This window comes from Cyanistes caeruleus, chromosome 26 (genome assembly GCF_971803275.1).
Source record: "Cyanistes caeruleus chromosome 26, bCyaCae1.hap1.1, whole genome shotgun sequence".
Lineage (NCBI taxonomy): Eukaryota > Metazoa > Chordata > Aves > Passeriformes > Paridae > Cyanistes > Cyanistes caeruleus.
Genome location: NC_141726.1, coordinates 5,653,079 through 5,674,569, shown reverse-complemented (window position 1 = coordinate 5,674,569; position 21,491 = coordinate 5,653,079). Strand labels below are relative to the sequence as shown.

Below are 21,491 nucleotides of genomic sequence, written 5' to 3'. Positions count from 1 at the left end.
AGGACCTTTGCTGGCTCCAGTCACATCCTCAAGCAATCCTGCTGCTCCCAGAAATGCCACCATGGAACCACGGAGCTCTGGCAATTCCCTGCAGGTCAGGACAGGGTGGGTATTTATTTCCAGCACAGTTTGTCTCCAAGTTTTGGTTTTTATAAGCACAGAAGTGTCCTGAGAGTAAGAAATTCCCCATTCCTGTTGGTTTTTGCCTCAGTCCAGGACTGGTTCTGGTCACCTCCCACTGAGAGAAGGTAGCGTGGAGAGGCTGCCCTAAGCAGCACTGCTGGTTTTCCCATGATCAGAAGCTGATTTTGGTCTGATCAAAAGCTTTGCAGCTTTTCCAGGAGGCAGACAAGGAGCACTGTCCCTGCATGGCACAGAGGGACAACCTGGGAAAGATGGGGAAATGACCAGGAAACGGCCGGGTCGCTGGTTCTGCTGCTCACAGTCAGTAACCCTGAATGACATGTTTATTGTATGAGCCAGAAAGAAGCCCTGAGTTACCGGCCAGGCAACAAAGTTAAATTAAAAAAAGAAAGGGTGGTTTGGTTCAGAGGTTCCTACTGAGGGGAAGGAAAACCCCAAATGGTAAAAGCAGCAGCCAGAGCCAGCCCTAAGCCTCAGCTTTGCCACGGAGGAGGTTCTGTCACCATCCCCCCCTGCACAGGTGACAAACTCCCCATGGGAGGGCACAGGGAAGGAATGAGCCAAACCTAGGAGTGTCCTGGCCTGCTGAGCATCTATGGGAGGGCTTGGAAAAAAGTGGTTTAATTTGTTCAGAGATCTGAGCTGCTGGCTGGGCAGAGAGGGAGAAACAGAGGCTCCAAAATCCACCTTACATGGAATAAACACACAGGACTTGGAGGGAAGGGGGGTCCTTTGTGGGCTGGGAGGCTGCAGGGCTGGCTTTGGGAAATGCATCCAAAGCTTTGAGGGAGGAAAAGCCCCAAAGCCTAAACCCCAAGTGTGACAGTCTTCCAGCTGCTGTGGAGTTGGAGAGGATCAGTTCCAAGAAATGCTGTAGCAACAACAAATACCTGGCCCTACACAGGGAAGGGTGAATCAGAGCTGCTTTTTAGTGCCACTTGACATCAGTTATACATTCTAGTTCTCATATACACAGATGGATTTCTTTAAAAATCGACAATTTACACATCAAAAAAGTTTTACAGTGAAGTTCTCTCAGCAAAGATCAGTCTGTACGAGGAGCCAGTCTTTCAGGAACAGGAAGGCACTTGGCCTTTTAAAAGCAAGTCCCCTGTGCAGACCCTGCCTGTCCCCTGTGCCCCTTTTCCATAGGTGTGCAAAATCCAGGCTGTTCCTGCACTGTGGAGCCTCACAGGGTGGTGGAGGGGAGCTTCTTCACCCGCCTCTGTGCCAGGATAGAGGATTCGATGGGCTTCAGCTGAGGGCTTGGCTTGGAGCTGTTCAGTGCTGAGTATGTGGCAGCCATGGCGCCCTGGAGAGAGGCAGAGGAGTCACTCAGGTGCAGGAGAGCTGCTTCAGACTCCTGGCTTTACAAGACAGGGGACCAGAGCAGACACACCCACAAACAAAGCCAGAAGCATTATTCTTATTTCTTTAAGTCCCCCTCCTGCACTGACATGCTGTTAAAGAATTTTCCCTTTTTTTCCTCCCAAAAACCCCAGCTTGTCCGTACTGCCTGCCCTGGCTCACACCTCTCCAAACTTCCAGCCTGCTTTCCCACTCCACATTTTGTACCTTTACAAGCTGAATGTCCTGGTGATTCAGCTGGCTCTGGGGTAAACTGTCCTTCTGGGTTATCCAAGGATGCTGAAGTACCTGCTTGGCTGTGAGACGCTGGTGAGGATCTACGTGAAGCATCTTTGATACCAGATCCTACAGGCATTGTTTGGAAAGTCAGACTTTAGAAGATTTCATAATTTAAATGCAAAAAACCCACCTGTGTACACCCCCAGATTAGGATTTGAATTCAGAGGCCAAGTTTAAAGTCCCCAGACATCAATGTCTTTTTGTATGAAATACGTTTTTGGCAGGCCCGGGGGGCATAACACAGAGCAAACCCCACAAGGGTCAAGCATGAGATTGGTTTTCCATGCAAATATCCACAGCTAGAGCTGAAACAAGGCTGCTGTGGAGGGATGTGTGGGGTAGAAGCTGCAGTGCTGGTTTTCTTCTCTCTTGTGTGCTCCCTCCACAACCTGATCTAAATTTTCCTCACAGCAGCCCCAACCCCTGAGTGTAACACAAATATCAAACTCTACCTTGGCCATGTCAGAAATAGTGTCCCAATTGCCCCCACTGATGGAGAACTTCCCCCCTCCTATCCGTGTCAGGATCTCTTCTGGAGTGTCACCAGGACCATTTGCAAAGGGAGTGCAGCTGGGGAGAGAGGAGAGAGCCCTGGATTTACTGACCCAGGCAGGAGAGGGGCAGCTGTCCCCACGGAGCACGCTGGGGACGGGAGGTCACAGCCCCAGCCACGCCTTACCCTGCCAGCATCGTGTACAGCAGGACCCCCAGGCTCCAGATGTCACAGCCCTCGTCGTAGCCTTGGCGTTTCAGGACCTGGACACAACAAGCAAAGGGAAGAAAGTGTGTTTGGCTCCTGACATTGAGCTCATTTCAGAAGAGGGGCTTGACTGGGTGCAGTCCATGTGCAAAGCTTCCAGAGCTGGACAGAACAGCAAAGTCTGGGACTAAAAGATCAGGATTCAAAACAGGTTCATTACTCCAAGTGATATTTCTGTAATTGCCTCTTCCAGGGCGGGCTGGAGATGGGAACAGGGCTCCCACTGTGCCAAGTGGGGGCACAGGTCAGGTGAGCTCAGGGGAGGGACAAAGGGACTGCTGGAGGGTCTCAGCTCACCTCGGGTGCCACGAAGTTCGCTGTGTAGCAGGGGGTCATGAGGAGCCCGTTCTCAGCCCTGAGCTGCTTGGCAAAGCCAAAGTCACAAATTCGGATGCTCTCGGGGTTCCCTGATTTATCCACGTAGAGGATATTGCTGGGCTTCAGGTCCCTGTGAACTACCTGTGGAGACAAGAAAAGGCTGTGCTCGTACCCCAGGTAGATAAAGGTCTGAAAGCTGCCTGAGGTCACTCATCCCCTGCTCTGGCCCCACATCTGCTTTGCCAAGAGGGCAGCAGCAGCAAGAAATAATTGTCATGATGGGCAGAGCTACTCCCTGGAGGAGAGGGAGTGCAGTGTAATGCAGGGAGCTTCCCAGGAAAACAGTCGTGACCACACTCACCCCTTGGGAATGCAGATACTCCACTGTTTTACAAATCATGTGCAGGACTGAACTGGCTTCTCTCTCTGAGAAAAATTTCTGTCTGAGGATCTTATCCAGCAGCTCCCCTCCCCTCATGAGCTCGGTCACCAGGTACACGTACTTCCCATCATCGTACACCTGCCAAAGAAAACATGGCTGGGGTAATCAACATGTACTTCCAGAGCTTCCCTTTTGTGCTTCCATCGCCAAGGAGCAGACAGGGATCAGCAGAGGTGGCTCTGGGGATGCTTCCCCAGCCCAGAATCAGAATATCAGAATATATCAGAATATCTCGACCAGCATCATCCAGCCCAGCTCCTGGCCCTGCCCAGACACCCCAACAATCCCAGCCTGAGCATCCCTGGGGGCTTTGTCCAAGAGCTCCTGGAGCTCTGGCAGTGTCAGGGCTGTGCCCATTCCCTGGGGAGCCTGGGCAGTGCCAGCAGCTCTGGGGGAAGAACTTTGTCCTGAAGAGGAACAGCAGCACGTGGAGCTGGGTTGTTGTGCTGCCCCTGCTGGGGCTGAGCCCTGCCCCTGCCAGCCTGAGCTTCCTAAGGCAAAGCACAGGGAAATCTCTCAAGCCACACTCACGTCTTTGAGGGTGATGATGTTTGGGTGCTGCCCGTACCGCAGCAGGATCTCAATCTCCTCTGAAGGGTCTCGCTTGCTCTTGTCAATAACCTGCAAGAGCAGGGACACACTTTAGCCACGGATGGGGAAGGGACCAGGACAGAGCACACGAGCTGAGTTTGGAGTCTTGCACAGCTCCTGTGCCGTATCCACTCCCTGTCCCCTCATCTCTTTAGCTCTAGAAATCCTTAAGTTGCTTCATCAGTTCTGTGTCCTCAACCCACAAAATTTATGTCTTTTGTTAAGACCTGATGTAGCCACAGCTTTGCACAGGAAGATGAGATGCTCTCCCCACTCTGAGGGAGGAGGACACTGCTTCCCTGCTATTCCTGGGGAAGGGCAGGTACCCACAGAGCAGCACAGAAATTGTCCTTTTGCATCCTAGATGAGCCTAAAGCTCATCCTGTTCCACCCCCTGCCATGGCAGGGACACTTCCACTGTCCCAGGAGCTCCCAGCCCCAATGTCCAGCCTGGCCTTGGGCACTGCCAGGGATCCAGGGGCAGCCCCAGCTGCTCTGGGCAAAGATGTAACCGGGCTGCTCAGCTGGGGGGCAGATCCCAGACCTTGACTGCGTACTCCATGTTGGTGGCCTTGTGGATGCAGCGTTTGCAGACGGAGTAGGAGCCGACGCCGATGGCCTCCTTCACCACGTACCCATCGCTGAACTGGACGTTCTTGCCGTGCAGCTGCTGCCAGGGCACAAAGGAGAGCTGAGCTGGAGGGTTCAGGGAGGGGTTTGTGCAGTATGATGAGTTAACTGCAGCACAGAGAGAGCTGTCAGACTGTCTGCTGCATCCCACAGCTTCTCCTCGCGGCGGGGAGCGGGAGGAGAGGAGAACGAGGCAGATATAGGTCAGTGGGGCGATGCTGCCTGCACTGAGCACGGTGCCTTTGCCTTTGGCTGCCCAAGCCGTGGGCATTGCAGACCCCCTGCCAGCACAGATCCACCTGGGGACTGGAGAGCCACAGCCCCACACTGCCCTGACAGCCTGTGCACAACGTGACAGTCAGTGGTGATGAAAGAACAGGAGGCAAGAATTCCAAAGAGGACTGCCTCGGGCTCCAGGTGGTGCAGAGCATCCCTGCACCTCCAAAGAGCTGCTCCTCTGTCCCATTCCTTACCTGCACAACTGAATGCAGGGGTGGCTGGGCAGCTTTCACTTTGCCATCCTCCATTAACCCGGTTGCCACAAAACTGAAGCCTCGGAAGAGCTGATGGGCCCCCGCACTGGGGGGGACACCTGGGGAATCTGCAGCAGGAGTTGAGACACAGCTGGAGAAGGCTCTGAGGAGCAGAAGCCTCCCCCTCACTCCCAGGAGCTACAGCTGGAATTTATTTGAGACAGGAGCCGCTCCAGCAGCACTGAGCTTACCCCTAACATCCCACAGAGACTCCTGGAATTGTCCAGCTTGGAAAAGCCCGCTAAGATCAGCGAGTCCAACAATTCCCCCAGCACTGCCAATGTCCCCAAGTGCCACATTCACATGGCTTTTAAACCAGGAATGGTGACTTCACCACTGCCCTGTGACAGGGACTGACAACCCTTTTGGGAGAAGAAATTTCCCTGATATCCAGCCTGAACCTTCCCTGTGCAGAAACCTTATCCTGCTGCTGCCAGATATTCCCTGGAGTGAAACCACCAAGTGACATCTCACAGGAAACTTGGCCTTTTCCCCAAGTCACACAAACCTTTTGGTGTCCGTGATGTGAATTCTGTGTCAAAATAAAAGGTGTCATCTGGCTGGCCCACGGCAGGCTTGAAAGGGGGTTTGATTTCCCTGCGGTATAGCTTCTGCAAAACACACAAAACCAAAAAACAACTGCAAAACCAGCTTGGAAGTGCTCCCACAGGGTGCACAGGCTGGTGAGGAAGGAGGGCCAGGAAGAGTTTTTGTGAAACTCTGTGTCTTAGCATTTTGCTACAGCTCAGTGAGGTGACAAGCAGCCCAGATATGAGACATCAGTTACACGACAGAGAATTTTGGTTTTGGAAAGGGTTATTGGAGTGGATGGGGACAGGGGCTGTGCTATTCCTGCTGCAGAACCGTGTTACTGGTGCTGAGTGATGCAGGAATTCGCTCCTGGTACTCACATTCCAGTCGATGGTGGAGTAGAATGGGTGGCGCTTGATCTCCTCTGCCCCATCCGGCCCTGATCCTGCAAGAGCCACCGCGGGTCACGTTGTACTGAACCCCCAGCAAAGCACAGGGGACAGCCAGGGGCACAGCCAGATGTCACACAGAGCCTGGCTGGCATCACCCAGCTGCCCTGACCCAGCCAGGGGGGTGTGAGAGGCCTCCAGATGGCATCAGGGGCATTCAGAAACAAAAAAAAATGGTCTTACCTAATCTGTTGGCTGGATTCCTTTTGAAAAGGGCTCGCAGGAGGCTCTGAGCCTCAGTGCTCAGGAACTGTGGCATGCCCAGTTTCGCTCTGGGGAGGAAGTTACACAATCAGCTGCAGGTTTGAAGAAGTCAGAAGTCACAAGGTGACTGCAGCACCTCCACCCCCAAAAGGCACAATCATCTCTCTGGCATTTACACTGCACCCTTTAAACGGAGGGCTGATATAGCACCACTTGCCAAATAACACCACAAAATTGCGAGAGCCCCCAGCTGCAACACCCCCTCCTGTGCAGAAAGGAGAGAGAGAAACTCTTACTTGAGGATGAGGGTCATCGTCTCCTTACGGTCCTTCCCCTGGAAGGGCAGTGCCCCCGTCAGCATTTCAAACTGGGAGGGAAAGAGAAAAGGGGGGTCATGTCTGAGCGAGGCTCAGGGTCACACAGGTCCCACTGCCCCTTCCTACTTGTAAGGGGTCCCAGGGCTGGCTGTGACAGAGCTCTCAGAGCCCTCAGAGCTCTCAGGCACGGCACATTCCCAGCAGCAGCCTGGCTCTCAGGGTTTGTGTGGGAACGGGTCCAGGCAGCGCCTGCTCCTCCCGGAGCCCGGGGATCCAGCAGCTGCCAGAGGGTGGCACCAGATCTGCACTGACAGCGATGGGCCGGCGCTGGGGTGGGCACAGACACCCCCACACACCCCCCACACACCCCACAGAGACCCCCATGCATCCCACACACCCCATGGACACCCCACAGCCCCCTCACACCCCAGCACCTGCTGGCACGGCAGCCTCCAGGGACCAGCGCTCCTGGCTGGAGCCCCTTAGGGAGCATTTTGGGGCGTGTGGGGAGCCCCCCGCCCCGGTCAGCAGGCCTGGAGGACACACAGAGCCCTGCCTGGTTCCAGAGCAGGGGCAGCTGTCATTCCCAGTCCTGGACAGGGTACCCACCATGAGGACCCCGTAGGACCACCAGTCAGCGCTGTGCGAGTGGCCCTGGCGATTCACCACCTCTGGAGCCATGTACTCCACGGTACCACAGAAGGAGTAGGCTTTCTTCTCGTGGTCTATGGCCTCCTTACTCAAGCCAAAATCTGCACAAGGGGAAGTTGTCAGCACACAGCCACTAATCCAAACATTTCGAGCAGCTCTGTATGTCAGGAACCAACCTTGCTGGAGCCCAAGGCTCTGTGGAGCCCCTTACCTGTGAGTTTGATGTGCCCCTCTTCATCCAAGAGGATGCTACAGCAGGAATGGAAAAACAAGTTGTTACTGTCTGTGATAAGAGCTGGTGAGAACAAGCACAGCAAAGGATAGTCCAAGATTATCCTCTGGCTCCCAGAATCCAAAGGAAAAGCCACCTGTCCCTTCTCCCAGTGCTTTAAGCTCCACCACCATGACAGGAGTGGGACCAGGAGCAGCTCCCTCCTCTCCTCATCCTTGGCTTCACAGTGACCCAGTGGCCCCAGAGGTTACTCCCTCTGATCCCCACACACCTCAGGCAAGGGTGACCAAGCTGGAGTGGGCTCTGCAGAGCCCACTCCAGCTCTCCCTTCTCCCTCTGAAGGCTCCCAGCTGCCTAAAGCCTGCTCCCTTCACCCTCTGAAGGCTCCCAGCTGCCTAAAGCTGGAGCCTGGAGGCTGCCACGGATCTCTGCTCGGCCCTGTGGCACACACAGCTCCTGCCTGTGGAGCTCCTCTGAGGAGCAGCAGCCTTGGACTGGCACCACCTCCCATCTGTCCAGCCCCAGGGCAACCTCCAGCCCCTCGGGAAGGTGGAAGCTGTTCCCTGACTGCAGGGCTGGGATCTTCCCTCAGCTGGCCACACGTACTTCTCTGGCTTGAGGTCCCTGTAGATGATCCCCAGGCTGTGCAAGTGGTCGAGCCCCAGTGCCAGCTCTGCCAGGTAGAACTTCACGTCCTCCTCGGTGAACATGACCTGCAGGGAGGGGGAGAAAGCAGAGAGGTGCTGGGTTACAATGCCAGCAGCTCCCCTGCACCCAGGCAAGACCTTCCACATCCATGTTGCTCCCTCCTGCCCTTTCTGTTTCCCAGACTTCCCCCACTGTTCATGGTTTGGATCAGAATGGACCTTAATGAATCCAGTGCCACCCCTGCCACGGCAGGGACACCTCCCACTGTCCCAGGTTGCTCCAAGCCCTGTCCAACCTGGCTTTGGACACTGCCAGGGATCCAGGGGCAGCCACAGCTTCTCTGGGCACCTGTGCCAGGGCCTGCCCACCCTCCAGGGAAGGATTTCTGTGTCACTCATCTCCATTCTCCAGCATTTGTACTCTGCCCCAGCCACGTTTTTCTACTACACAAGCAATATTGGAATAGTATGAGCAGAAGAGAGAATGGCAAGCGTAAGAAAAAGCAGGAGAAATTATTATAAAGCTCAGCCTCCAGGACAGAGGGACTTGGCTCCTGCCAGGGAGCAGTTTGAGTTCTCATTGCCTTGTTTTAATTCTCGTTCTTTAGGAGATGCTCATCTGAAGCTGTTGCAGGGGTGGGACCTGCCACCTGTGCTGCTGCATTTCTGCTATGGGCTCCCACAACACCCTCCCCTGGTGCCAGCTCTGCACTAGCAGCAGGTTGGAGGCTGTTTTCACCCTCTCAAGGACAGCAAGGCTGAGTTACTTCTCCAGACCAGGCATGAGCTGAGCTTCAGCAGCCCACCGAGATGCCGGAGCATACCCACCTCTTTGGAAAGCCGAGTGAAAAGGTCACCTCCTCTGAGGAAATCCAAGATGAGGTACAGCTTCCCCTCTGTCTGGAATGCTGAAACACAAGCCCAGAGCAGGAATCAGACCCCTGCACTGAGGGAAGGCTCCGTGGTGTTACATTAATCACTTAAATCCCAGTGGCTCCAGCTGGGTGCATGCCCTGCGTGGTTCCTGGGTTAAATGCAGGTAGGGCTGATGGGGTAAAGGAGCTGGCCTGTCCCTGCTGCTGAAATGGGAGCTCCCCACAGCACTCTGGCACTGCAGAAAATCCTCATTTTATGGGGGTCTGGTTCCCTTCCTGCCAGTGATACCCTCCTGAAAGGGCTGTTTTCCTGGGAGAGGCACTCACTGGTCACCTTACAGGGAACAAAGCTGTCCTTGCCTTCCCCAGAGTCAGAACATTAACCCTGCCAAACTCCAGCCCAGCTAGTTAGCTCTGCTTTCTCAGTTTCTCATGGTTTAATGTTTTAATCCCCAGGATTTAATGTTTAAACCTCCTCTCCTGTTCCATGCTCCATTCCCCATTCCTTAGCTGGAGCAGGCAGTGGAAGCACAGATCCTTCCAGGAAAGGATTTGTGCTCAGGGGACTGTGTTTAAAGGCAGCCAGGACTCACCATAGTGGAGTTTCACCACGAAGGGATGGTTGACATCGGCCAGGATGTCCCTCTCTATCTTTGTCCTCAGTCGGTCCCGCACTGTGGGGAGAGAGGAGCAGCTCAGACACAGAAAAGGCCCCTGGGCAGTGTCCAGCCCCATCCCAGACCAAGCTGCTTGAGCCAGGGGTTTTCCCATCTCCATCATGATGCTCTTAAACTTATCATTTCACCCCAAAAGCCTCCCAGGATTTCCTCCCAAAATGCCCAAATTTTCACCTCAAATCCCCAAATTTCAGCCCCAAAATCCCCTGGGATTTCACCCCAAAATCCCCAAATTTCACCCCAAAATTCATCCTGAGAGTCCCGAGGTTCTGGAACCAGTCCGGGGGTTCTGGACTATTCTGCTGGACCCCGCTCGGTGCTGAGGTTCCAGATCACCCAGGACAGTCCAAAACCCCGGGAGAACCTCAGCAGCCTTCAGCACCCTCGGGATGGATCCAGAACCTTCTGGAATACCCTCAGGACCCTGAGGATGGACCCAGCACCTTCTGGAAGACCCTCAGGATGGATCCAGAGCCTTCTGGAAGTCCCTCAGGACCCTCGGGATGGATCCAGAGCCTTCTGGAAGACCCTCAGGATGGATCCAGAACCTTCTGGAAGTCCCTCAGGATGGACCCACAGGGTGATCTAGAACCTCAGCACTGCTCAGCACCACTCAGGATAGTCTAGAACCCGCAGAACGATCTAGAACACCAAGATCTAGAACCCCGAGATCTAGAACCCAGACCTAGAACCTCGTGATCTAGAACCCCAGACCTAGAACCTCATGTTCTAGAACCCCGAGATCTAGAACCCAGACCTAGAACCTCATGATCTAGAACCCCAGACCTAGAACCCTGAGATCTAGAACCTCAGACCTAGAACCTCGTGATCTAGAACCCAGACCTAGAACCTCGTGATCTAGAACCCCAGACATAGAACCCCGAGATCTAGAACCCCAGACCTAGAACCTCATGATCTAGAACCCCAGAGTTATCTAGGACCTCAGCACCACCCAGCATCATTCAGAATCGTCTAGAACACTCCGGGGTGGCTCCAGAACCTTCTGGAAGTCCCTCAGGAACCTTTCATGGACCTTTGGACCCAAACCGGCACTAATCTCACTCTTTTTTTCCCCTTTTTCCCCTATTTTTACCTCAAATTTTGTCTCTTTTTTCCCAGTTTTTGACCCAAATTTGGCCTTATTTGATTCTTTGGGGCCTCTTTGGAACCAAATCCAGACGAATTTTGGGATTTTCACCCATTTTTGCCCCAAATTTTGTCTCGTTTTTCCATTTTTATCCCAAATTTTCTTTTTTTTTTTCCACTTTCCCCCAAAATTTTGTCCTTTTTTTTCCCATTTTTTCTTCCAATTATCTTTTTTTTCCCAGTTTTTAGCCCAAATCTTTTTTTTTTCACTTTTCCCTTTAATTCTGTCTCTTTTTCCTCATTTTTATCCCAAATTTTGTCCTTTTTTCCCCCATTTTTTATTTTCATCTTTTTTTTTCCCAGTTTTTTTCTGTTCTTCTCTTTCACCCAGCCCACCCCAGGGCCAGCAATGGCTGCTGTGACATTTCCCCAGCCCTCTTTAAATCACTGAGTCTCCTTCCTACCTTTCAGCGTGGCCTTCTTGAGCACTTTCATGGCATACAGGTGGTTGCTGTCTGGGGGTGTTATTTTCCTCACCAAGAAAACCTGAGGCACAAGAACACCAAATTCACCAAGCACTAAAAACACTGAGGATGCTTCCCAAAGCCCGGAGTGTCCCTGAGAAGCTCCAGCTTTCCCGTGGGGTTTTCCAGGGAAGTTTTGTGTGTGGGCTCCTGTAGGAGACGCTTTCTGGGGATGGTCTGAGACCTCTATAATCGAGTGAGGTGTTAGGAGTTTATTTCAGGGCGTGGGATAGAGAGAGAGCTCTGCTATGAGCCAGGAGATAGAGCTCAAAGCAGGCTCAGAGAGAATACAAAAGGGGTAAAATATGAATACATGAGTTTAAGACTTAAGATTGCTAAGAAAGAGAGAACAGAACAGAAGTGAGAGAGCTGGGGAAAAAGAGCAGCAAGAGTGAAGCAAGAGAGACCAAGAGAGGTGTAGTAAGAGAGTAGCAAGAGAGACCAAGAGCTAAGAGAGACTAAGAGAACCAAGAGAGACAAAGAGAACCAAGAGAGAGAATTCTCTTTTGCAGTTACTTATATAATCTATACATTGAATATTCTATTCCTTCACTAACCAATCTTTCTAAGTACACTAATACAGTAACATTTGTGTGTGACCTATAGAAATCGCTGTTTTTGCATATTTTTAGTTATCTCAGGGTCCTTTAGACCTTTCCTTTTAAGGTTGGGAAGAGGGGTCTCAGCTTGGTTTTATTGCAGGAAAGAATGTGTTCTGGCACACCAGCCCGGTTTATTTGAATTATTCAAACTTTCATTTGTATTTCTTCCTTAGCCTTTCTGGCTAAGGAGTCATAATTTCTTTCTAATTCTACCTTCCCAACAGGCTCCTCTCACCCCCCAGCCTTCCACTCCTCCTGACTCCTGCAGCTCCCAGGGGCTGGGGCTGATGCTGGAGGCACTGATGCTTCACTCCTGCTTTGTCACTCACATCAGATCTTTGTTATTCAAGGCCCTGCATCCTCTGGATTTTTATCTCCTTCCCTGATGTCTCCTTCTACCTGGTTTTAGGTAGCATCAAAAGGACACCACCTGCAAGTGTTGTCACACCTTGGAGAGCTGCCTGTCCCTGCTGTCCCCTGGGGATGAGGGGTCACCCACTGGGATCCCTCGGGAATGTTTGGATTTGCAATCAGTCCTTCGCTTGCCTCATGCTGCACAAGAGTCCTGGCTGTGGAGTCTGGAGTTGTTTATCTGAGAGCCACCCTGAAGGTCATTCTGAGGTGTTTTTAAGGACATTTCTTGTTTCTGATCTGGATGATCCCAGAGGTCTTTCCCAACTCTCCTCTGATGCTGCATTTGCCCAGGCAGCAGCACACAGTCCTGTCCAAGCCCCTCTGCCAGCTGGTAACTGACTGACACCAAGCTGATTTATCGTGTCAGCAGATGGGCTGTGAGAGACCTGGATTATTGAAACTGATAAGAGCTACAGGCTACTTCCTTCCTCTTTCACAGAAGGGAAACTGGACTGTAAACAGGGGCCAAACCCAGCCTGGGGCACACAGCAGCACTTCTGAGAAGGGAGGAACGTGCCCAGGGTCATTCCTGGGAGTCAGGAACATGCTTGTGTTGGGGATGGTTCCTTTTGTCACCAGAATCATGGTGTTCCTTTTGTCACCAGGAAGAAGTGATCTTACCTTGCCAAAAGAGCCCTGTCCCAGCACCTTCAGGAGCTCAAACTGTGAGGGATCAGCCTTCTCAGAGCCCTCCTTCACATGGTGTGTGATGTTGATTTCCTGCACCACACCTTCCCCCTGAAACAGAGGGCAGGGACTCCTGAGCAAGGGGAAGCAGAATTACGGGGTTATGGATCAAGGAGTGCAGCTCCAGACTCACAGGAGCCACATCTGAGAGAAGCAGGAAGCTTGGAGCTTGTCACAGGTATCAGCATCTGCAATCAATAAGTCAGGGCAGGGAGGACCAGGTAAACACAGAGCCCTCCCTCCCAACCACAGAAGCTGCTTTGAACTGCATTTCAGAAGAGTGCTTGAGAAGCACCTTCCTTTCTGAGGCACTGGTAGCAAAAACAGGAGTGTTTATGCCACTAAAAATCCCACAACACAAAAAATACGGCACTGTTGTCAAAACAGGGCCAGGGCTGGCAAAAATCAGACATGTTGGAGCCCATCTGCTCAGCAATCTGAGCAACTCTGCAACATAAGTCTTAGTGCATCTTCAGCACATACAGATGATGCTTTAACAGACTCCAGCCTTCAAGAAGATTGAGGGGAAGCCAAGGTCTCTGGCACATGTTTTGTTTAAAACACATTATTTTACTTAAAAAAAAAAAAAATAAAGAAGAAAAAATAGATTTAATCAGCATAAATAGAATAAACTCATCAAGGGAGCTGGGCCAGCACAGCCACAGACCCTGAGGTGATGCTGAAACACCTCCTATTCCCAGTAAAACTTTTGGACCCAAAGGACAGCAGTTATGTTCAAAATGCATTAAACTCTGCTGGTGCTGGCCCTGGGGAGCTGTGGCCAGCAGAGACTGCAGAAAGCTGGAACTACAATTTCTTTTTTCCCCTTGCAGAGTTGGGAGAAAAAACTTCCACTTTGGTTTTCTAGACCTATTCAGACACTTGGTCTGGAACCAGCTCATCAAAGCAGCTTTTAAAGGCAGGCAGAGGCAGGTGCCAGCCCTGGCTGTCCTCCTGCCCAGCCCAGGCACCCTCCAGTGCCCGTGGATGTGGCTGCCCACCTGCACCGAGCTCCCTCCCACTTTTCTCACTTTAGGAAGTGGCTTTTTTCCCATTCTGCTCTCTCCTGTGCTGCCCAGGCACTCAGGGCAGGGGCCCAGGAGCTCCCTGGTGTTATCCTGCCTTTCCCTGGGCTCAGTGATCACAGGAAAAAAGATCCCATAATCCTTTAAACAACGCGTTTTCGTGTCCCAGATGATCTCCCAGCTTAAAGCAGCCACTTTGCTCTTCTGGGTCCATCTGGAGGCTGAGTCCCTGCAGACAGCTGCTGTGAGGAGCAGCTTCCCACCTCCAGAGCTGGAGCAGGAGCCAGCCAAGTTCAGCTCCTCCTGCCAGCTCAGCTCTCCAGGGAGAGAGCCCACAGCAGGGAGAGACCCAAAAATGGACCCATTAGGGAGAAATCCTTCCCTGGAAGGGTCGTGAGCAGCTGTGGCTGCCCCTGGATCCCTGCAAGTGCCCAAGACCAGGTTGGACAGGGCTGGGAGCAGCCTGGGACAGTGGGAAGGGTCCCTGCTGTGGCACAGGTGGCACTGGATGGGCTTTAGGGTCCCCTCCAGCCCAGCCCATCCTGTGACCCTCCGACCACAGAAGCACTTTGAGAAGCCATTTGCTTTCTTGCTGACACAAGGGAGGATTTTCCCTCACAGAACTCACAAAAGCACCTGTGTTCCACTGAGTTCAGCTTCTTCCAGTGCCACCACAACAAACTATCCCCGGAGGCAGAGAAAGAAAAGCAAACCAGAGTGCCCTGAGCAGGAAGCATCAGGCAGCAGCAGGAGGGGAAGCGGTGGCAGCAGTACTGACCGGAGCGGAGAGCTGGCTGGGGACAGGCAGCTGCAGGCTGCAGGGCTTGGCTCGGTGCTTCCTCTGCAGCCAGAGTGTCAGGAACGCCCAGAGCCGGGGCAGTTTAGGGTCCCTCTCCATGGTCCCATCCCGATCTACCTGGCCTGGCCCCAGAGCTGCGGCCCCGGAGCTGCAGGTGCCTGCGCCAGGGGCGGATGTGCAGAGGGGACGGGACTCGGTCACACGGAGGGAGGTTCACGCTCCCCCTCCCCAACAGCAGCGCTTGTGGTTGGGGCTTTTTCTTTTTTTTTTTTTCTCTCTCAGGTTTGTTTTTAAAAAAATAATCTCACAGCTCGTCGCTGGCTCAGAAAAACACTGAAGGAAAACACACACGGTCTCCTCAAAGTGATTTCCATCTCATGCTGCCTGAAGCTCACATCAGGCTGGGAGCTTTGGGGTATTTCCACAACAGGGGAACCCGTGAGGACTACTCTGCTCTCTAAAACAGAAGAGATAAACTCACAAGAACCCAGCCAGGAGTGTTGTCACACCTTGGGGAGCTGCAGGTCTCTGCTGTCCCCTGGGGATGAGGGGTCACCCACTGGGATCCCTCGGGAATGTTTGGATTTGCAATCAGTCCTTCGCTTGCCTCATGCTGCACAAGAGTCCTGGCTGTGGAGTCTGGAGTTGTTTATCTGAGAGCCACCCTGAAGGTCATTCTGAGGTGCTTTAAAGGGCATTTCTTGTTTCTGAGCCCTCCATGGCTCAGATTATTGGCAGGACAGAGCAGAGGTATTTAGAGGGCTTGTTTTGCCTCCTTCCCCCTCCAGACCTGTTCTCCTTTGACCTTCCCATCAGGACAGACAGATGTTTCCTGCAGCAGGGGGTGCAGGTAAGAAAGAAACCCCTTGAAATGAGTCAAAAGACACCCACACAAAAGGAAATGGCCCCGTGTCAGCTCTGATCTCTGAATTTCTCCCGAGCGTGCAGAGGATGGAACCAGAGACACAAATTATGACTGCCTTGCCCCTTCTGACCCCATCACGTGCTCTTCGAGACCCGATAAGGAAAGAAACAAATGACTGAACCCATCGAGGCAGCTGGGCCCAGGTGCCAGCCATGGAACAGCACCTGCAGCTGCTCCCTGTCCACACCGACACCTCCTGCCTTCTGAGCCAGCCCTGGGAGGAGAAACCCTGAGCACCCGAGGTGAGCACCCATCCCACAGCAGCTCCACATCTCCCTGTGCGTGGGCCTGGCTGATAAATCTCATCCTGACCCAGACCATTTTTCATGTTGTGTTACCAGCGTGGGAGAGGAGCCTCAGAAAGGCAATAAAATCCCCCCTGCACAACCACGCAACCAAAAGCGCCCGTCCTGGCTCGCTGACAAGATCAGAAAGCCACAGGAGACACAAATGACAGCACGGAAAGGGGGTTGGTGTGGGGAGGAAGGAGGAGGAGGAGGATGAAATCGAGTCCAGGATGTCACGTGAACAAGTGAGCAATAGCTGCTCTCTACAGAGCTGAGGGGGCTGCCAGGGGTGGGAGGCAGGAAAGGGTTTGGTTTGCAGAGAGGTCCCTGTGAGCTCTGAGTGTGTGGGACAGGATACAAACGGAATGGATGAACCTTGAGGTGCCCAGGGCCCTCTCCTACCTTGTCTGCAGAGTCCACGAGGTCTTTCTCTATCCAAGTGATGTCAGATTTTGCCTGTGGGACAATAAACAAACGTCAGCACAGAGGGGCTGGGATTCTCTGCTAAAGTTTGCTCAAAGAGCCTGTTCAGCAGGACCAGGTGAGCTGTTCACAGCCCCTGTCTCACCAGGACCGGATTCCCACAAGCCTGGATCTCTGCAGGTCCAGCACTCCCTGCTCCTGGGGGCTCCCAGCACCTGCTGTCACCCCCAGCCTCCAGACAGGCATTTCTCAGAGCCCTGCACTGCTGGGAAATGAGATTGGCTTCTCCTGGAAAATAAAAGCCCTGCAGGACGCTCCAGTCAGAGGAGGAGACGAGTTCTGAGCTCTCCTGTGCCACCTTGGACGGCTGAGTCAGCCCAGAGCAGGGGCTGGGCACAGACCAACAGGGGCTTTTCCCAAAATACAAGTCCTGTTTTCTACTTTCCCCTTTTTTTGAGGGAGGATTTTACAAGCCAGAAGCCAAGAGACAGGTTTGTTTTTGCTCGCGTTTTGTCACTTTGCCGGTTGAGACCGTCACATCTAAATGCAAGAAAAAAAAACCACCCTGCAAAGCTCGAAACAGATTCTGCTCTTGGCATTTCGCTTCCTATTCATCAACAACTAACCAGAAGCTGTTTTAATTTCTGTTGCTTCAACACATGCTCTGGTCCCAAAACACTCCCAAAATCTGGCAGCACCTAGGAAAGACACTTAGGAAGCAGCCATACCCTCCAAAAGAGCGCTTAATCAAACCTGGGTGAGGTCTGGCTCTGTAGGATCAGGAATTCCCTGATCCCTCGTGTCCTGCAGAAGAGACAGAGCCCAGCACCGCAGGCAGAGCAGGGATTTTATCAGCCACTTGCCTCCTGGATCCTTGGCTTGCTGCGGAAGAGGAGCCTCAGCATCTCCAAAGCTTTGGGCTGTTATCCTGCCATCCTTCCCCAGCTGCCTGCTGAGCTCTGGGCCCGGAGCAGCGCCCGTGTGAGGGCCCTGGTGTGTGCTTCTGTCACTGGGATGTGTTTTGGGAGTTTTACTGAAAGGAAACGGCGGTTTCGTATGGGGAAATGGCTTTGTGTGGCCATGGCTGCACAATGCAGCAGCCAGAGCAGAACACTGGGTGGCTTTACGGGTGCTTAGGCAAGGAAAGAGCCATCAGCAAATCCCAGCCGGCTTTTCAGGAGGGTCAGGTCAGTCCCCCGTGCCACACACACGAAAACAGGCACAGAAAGACCGATTTCAGGCGCTGCACAAGGCAGCAATGAGCTACTGAGAGTCTCAGGAGTTTTCCTCCTCCAAATGTGTCTGAGCAGCACAAATGCTGATCCAGCAGGGATGCTCTCCCTGTAGGATCAGTGGGATTGCAGCTCTCCAGGAAAGGCAGCAGCAGCTTCTGGATCAGCCCAGGAGCAGCCTGGACCTGCTGGAGAAGGCCATGAGGATGTTCCAGGAGCCAGGCTGGGAGAGCTGGGGGTGCTCCCCTGGACAGGAGAAGGCTCCAGGGAGAGCTCAGAGCCCCTGCCAGGTCCTAAAAGAAAGCTGGGGACAGAGTTTTTAGCAGGGCCTGTTGCAACAGGACAAGGCATGATGGTTTTGTGCTAAAAGAGGAGAGATTGAGATCAGATACAAGGAAGAAGTCTTTTACAATGAGGTTGGTAAAACCCATGGCTGAAAGCAGCTGGTCTCCTGAGGGAACTGGGAGTGCACATGTGGCTCTGCATTACCCTTGCACACAGAAATTGGGAGAGAACTGGTTCAGAGTGATCCAGCTGCTGTGGAGGGACTGGAACCGGTGGGAAGCACGAGGTGCTGCAGCTCTGCAGAGGAAGCCAGGCTGAAGTTTGTGGAGAGCGGCAAAGGCTGCTCTGTCTGGAAGTTTTTTTTTTCAAGTGGTTGTTCTCAAAAAGGGGAACAAACAAAGCAAAGAAACCTCCCCAGTCACTGCCTGCCCTCCTGCAAAGGCCTTTTTTGGGCAAGGCTGGCCCTTGGCCTCATTTGCAACAAAAGACTTGGCCAGAACCCTGTATTTCGACAGTATTTGTGTGGTGGATCCTCTTCAGCGCCCCTGGGAGCCCCCAGGCTGGGGAATCCTGTGGGACACTGAGCAGAGACGTGGCCCAGGTTGGGAAGGGAAAGGTTTGGCTTGGGGTACCCTGCCTTGGGGCCACAGGATCTCCTAAAAGAAGACTTTGGAACAACCCAAGGGGATGTGCAGGGAGAGAGAGGCTTCCTTAGCCTGTGAACTCACACTGCACAAAGGCATTTGCTGACAGACACTGGGCCTGAGGAGGAAGGGACACCGCGGGTGGCTTTGAAGGTGGAAGTCCTGCACAAAGTCAGAGCTCCAAACACAGCCCGGGAACACCGGGGGGAACGGGAACTTCCCAAGGAGTGGATCGGGATGGGGGCGGATTCCTGGCAGCAGCTTTGCAGGAAGGGATCCCTGAGAGGGAGCAGGGCTGCACATTTCACCCCACGCCATCTCCAGGAACTGTTATTGACCTCCTGAAAAACAAAACCAGCCAAAAATGGGACAGGGAGGAGAAACCCAGAGGACACAGTCAGGCCTCTGCTCAGTGGGGGTAACGTGGTGCCCAGAAATCCTCAAATCATCAAAGCCCAAACCCTTACACAGCAGGTGAAGAAGGGAATGACCAGCTCCATCCTGGCGTGGAAAACATCAGGAGCTCCCCACACATGGCAAAACAAAAGCCTGACTCCTGGAAACACTCTGTCATCCTCCTGGGGGCAATTCCTCCCCACTCACAGAGGCAACCAAACTGTAAAAATAAGCTGGTGCCTCCTGGGAAGGCTGTGCTGCTCCTCCAGTGATCCTGGCTGTCCAGAACGGGGGTTTCAGGCAATCCCTGAAGGAGGAACACTGCCAGGGGACAGGCAGCATCACACTGGCACCCCTCGAGCACATTCCAGCAGGTGGCACTCGGAGCATCCTCAATGTCCAAAATGTGTTTCTCATCTGAAAGGGGATGGGGGGAGCCCAAAGCCCATTTCATAAACACCTCTGGGAAGATTCAGCACCCCTGAAACAGAGGGAGCTTGGAAATTATTAAGGGATGAGGGGTTTTCTCAAGCAAAGCCTGAGGGTGAGGAAGGGAGGAGGCAGATGGTGGCTCACACAGCTCAGCCCCTGTCCTTGGGCTTCATGACGTCTGCTCAGTTTTTAACCAACTTGTTTCACAGGGAAACCAAAATATCTGCTTTATATCAGAGGGCTGAGGTCGATTTTGGGATGGAGAGCAGAGAGGCTGCAGCACAGGCACCCCTCACACGCTCCTGGCTCCATCCAGGGCTGTGCTGGCAGCAGATCCCGAAAGTTTCTTCAATAAATAAATAAAGAAATAGAATTTCTGCACCATTCCCAGGCACCACAAGCTGCAACTGGCCAGGATCAGCTGACAATGAGCTGTTTGGGCTAAAGATACAAGCTCAGGCAAAAGATGTTCCCAAACTCCGGAGACTTCCCCGGGGCTCCGGAGCTGCCGCAGTTCCAGAGCTGTGAGAGGAGCACGGGGAGCCAGGACTTTGCACCCAGCGAAACGTGACACTGGAGAGGAAAACACCTCTAACAGCCAGGAGATGAGGAATTACTCAGTTCTGCAGCTTCTGCAGAGCAAATCAGCCTCCAGTGCGAGAGAGAGCAAAGGATGCAGCCTCCCCTTCCTGCAGCCCTACTCACAGCTCCCAGCAGGGAGAAAAGCTCTGCTCTCAGCAAATTCCAACCAGCTCATGCCTTGATGGTGGCAAAAACCAGGAGACCCCGTCCCAGACTGTTCCAAACACAGAATCCCACTCTGAGGAAGCAGCAGTAAAGCACCACCTTCCATCATGGCACTTCTGCACTAACAAACCTGAAAACTCTTTCTAGCCGAATTATAAAACACAACACCGGTTTCACAACAAGAACCAAGAATTGTTTGCTGCCCTTGGAGTAATCGTGGGATGTGGAAACTATTCTGTATTGCAGGAACACTGGAATTCCACACTCCTCCCACAGCACACAGCCTGCCCTTCCCTCGCAAGGCACACCAAAAGTGTTCTCAGGACCTGGAGAAGCCTTTGCTGGGCTGGCTCTGTGCAAGCCCAGCTCTCTCCCACCCTCTGGGGATGTCACTTGTGCAGGACACGCTGAGAGAAAAGGGATTGTCACCTTTTGGGGGGGCTGTGAACTGCAGCAGGGTTAAAAGCAAAGAAAGCCCTGTCCAAAACACACCCCGAGCTGTGCACTGCCAACACCCCGGTGAGAGCGCACAGGATGAGCGTCTGCTGGAGCAAAGCAATATTTTATCATTTAATGTTTATAAAACCACAGACACAGCCAGCAGCCACCCCCTCCACGGCTCAGCTGCTCCAGGGACAGGACCATGGAGATCACATCCATCCCTTCCCAAACATGGAGATCACATCCATCCCTTCCCAAACATCACAGCACGGGGATTGCAGCCACCCCCACACTGGGAATACCACGTTTTGTCCTCTTCCCCTCTATTTTAAGGAGTTTTTTCTCCTCGCTCTGTCCCTGTGGACACCCCAGGGGTCCCCTCCTGGTCCCCAAAGATGACCACGGACCCCAGGGCTGGAGTTCTCTGGTGCAGAGCCATTCCCCAGCCGGGCTGTGCAGTGAAATCCTCTCTGCCAGCGAGGGGATCAGTGCAGCCGCAGCTCAGGAGCACAGAACGTCTGTCTCAGCCCTCCTGGCATTCCCAGAGCAGCTTCAAGCACAAACAGGGATAAACACTCTCCTTTTCCATATCCAAAGGGTGACGTTTCCCAGCTGCACTCTCCAGGACAGCCAGGGGAAGGAAGGACCTGGATTTCACTCTGCAGCTGGGAAACCCTTCCTGCCTCAGAGCTGCAGTGAGATCAGCAGGAGCTGCTGCAATGCCTCTGCTCCCACTGCTCGGAGGCTGCCCCAGGCACGAACATAGGGGATTTCCTAAGGGAGAAGGAAAAGGGCTGCAGGCAAGGCAGGAATTCTTAGATAGCTGGGACTCCCCTCCCTGGATGGCAGCACAGTGCAACCAGAGCAAAAACAGCTCCTGCAGCTTCGCCTGGA

General features: G+C 53.2%; 1 protein-coding gene across 6 annotated transcripts in view; it reads right to left on the bottom strand.

Annotated features, from left to right (window-relative positions):
* Positions 1-449: 449 nt before the first annotated feature.
* The window catches only part of RPS6KA1 (ribosomal protein S6 kinase A1), a 31,280-nt gene continuing 10,238 nt past the window's right edge, over positions 450-21,491 (bottom strand). For 2 of the 6 annotated variants that reach the window (XM_086863359.1, XM_086863361.1), the window contains exons 3-23: positions 16,400-16,453; positions 12,896-13,012; positions 11,199-11,280; positions 9,565-9,645; positions 8,925-9,004; positions 8,056-8,162; positions 7,429-7,466; positions 7,176-7,318; positions 6,546-6,616; positions 6,229-6,317; positions 5,977-6,041; positions 5,574-5,676; positions 5,006-5,133; positions 4,447-4,572; positions 3,843-3,932; positions 3,231-3,389; positions 2,849-3,010; positions 2,471-2,547; positions 2,244-2,361; positions 1,720-1,857; positions 450-1,456 (exon numbers count right to left, since the gene is read on the bottom strand). In XM_086863359.1, coding sequence (XP_086719485.1) covers positions 1,334-1,456; positions 1,720-1,857; positions 2,244-2,361; positions 2,471-2,547; positions 2,849-3,010; positions 3,231-3,389; positions 3,843-3,932; positions 4,447-4,572; positions 5,006-5,133; positions 5,574-5,676; positions 5,977-6,041; positions 6,229-6,317; positions 6,546-6,616; positions 7,176-7,318; positions 7,429-7,466; positions 8,056-8,162; positions 8,925-9,004; positions 9,565-9,645; positions 11,199-11,280; positions 12,896-13,012; positions 16,400-16,453 — 2,151 coding nt within the window. In that variant the 3' untranslated portion in view covers positions 450-1,333. Of the gene's footprint in view, positions 1,457-1,719; positions 1,858-2,243; positions 2,362-2,470; positions 2,548-2,848; positions 3,011-3,230; positions 3,390-3,842; positions 3,933-4,446; positions 4,573-5,005; positions 5,134-5,573; positions 5,677-5,976; positions 6,042-6,228; positions 6,318-6,545; positions 6,617-7,175; positions 7,319-7,428; positions 7,467-8,055; positions 8,163-8,924; positions 9,005-9,564; positions 9,646-11,198; positions 11,281-12,895; positions 13,013-14,764; positions 14,959-16,399; positions 16,454-21,491 lie in introns of those variants that run through there. The other 4 variants (XM_086863360.1, XM_086863362.1, XM_023941129.2 and 1 more) reach the window with 3 other exon arrangements.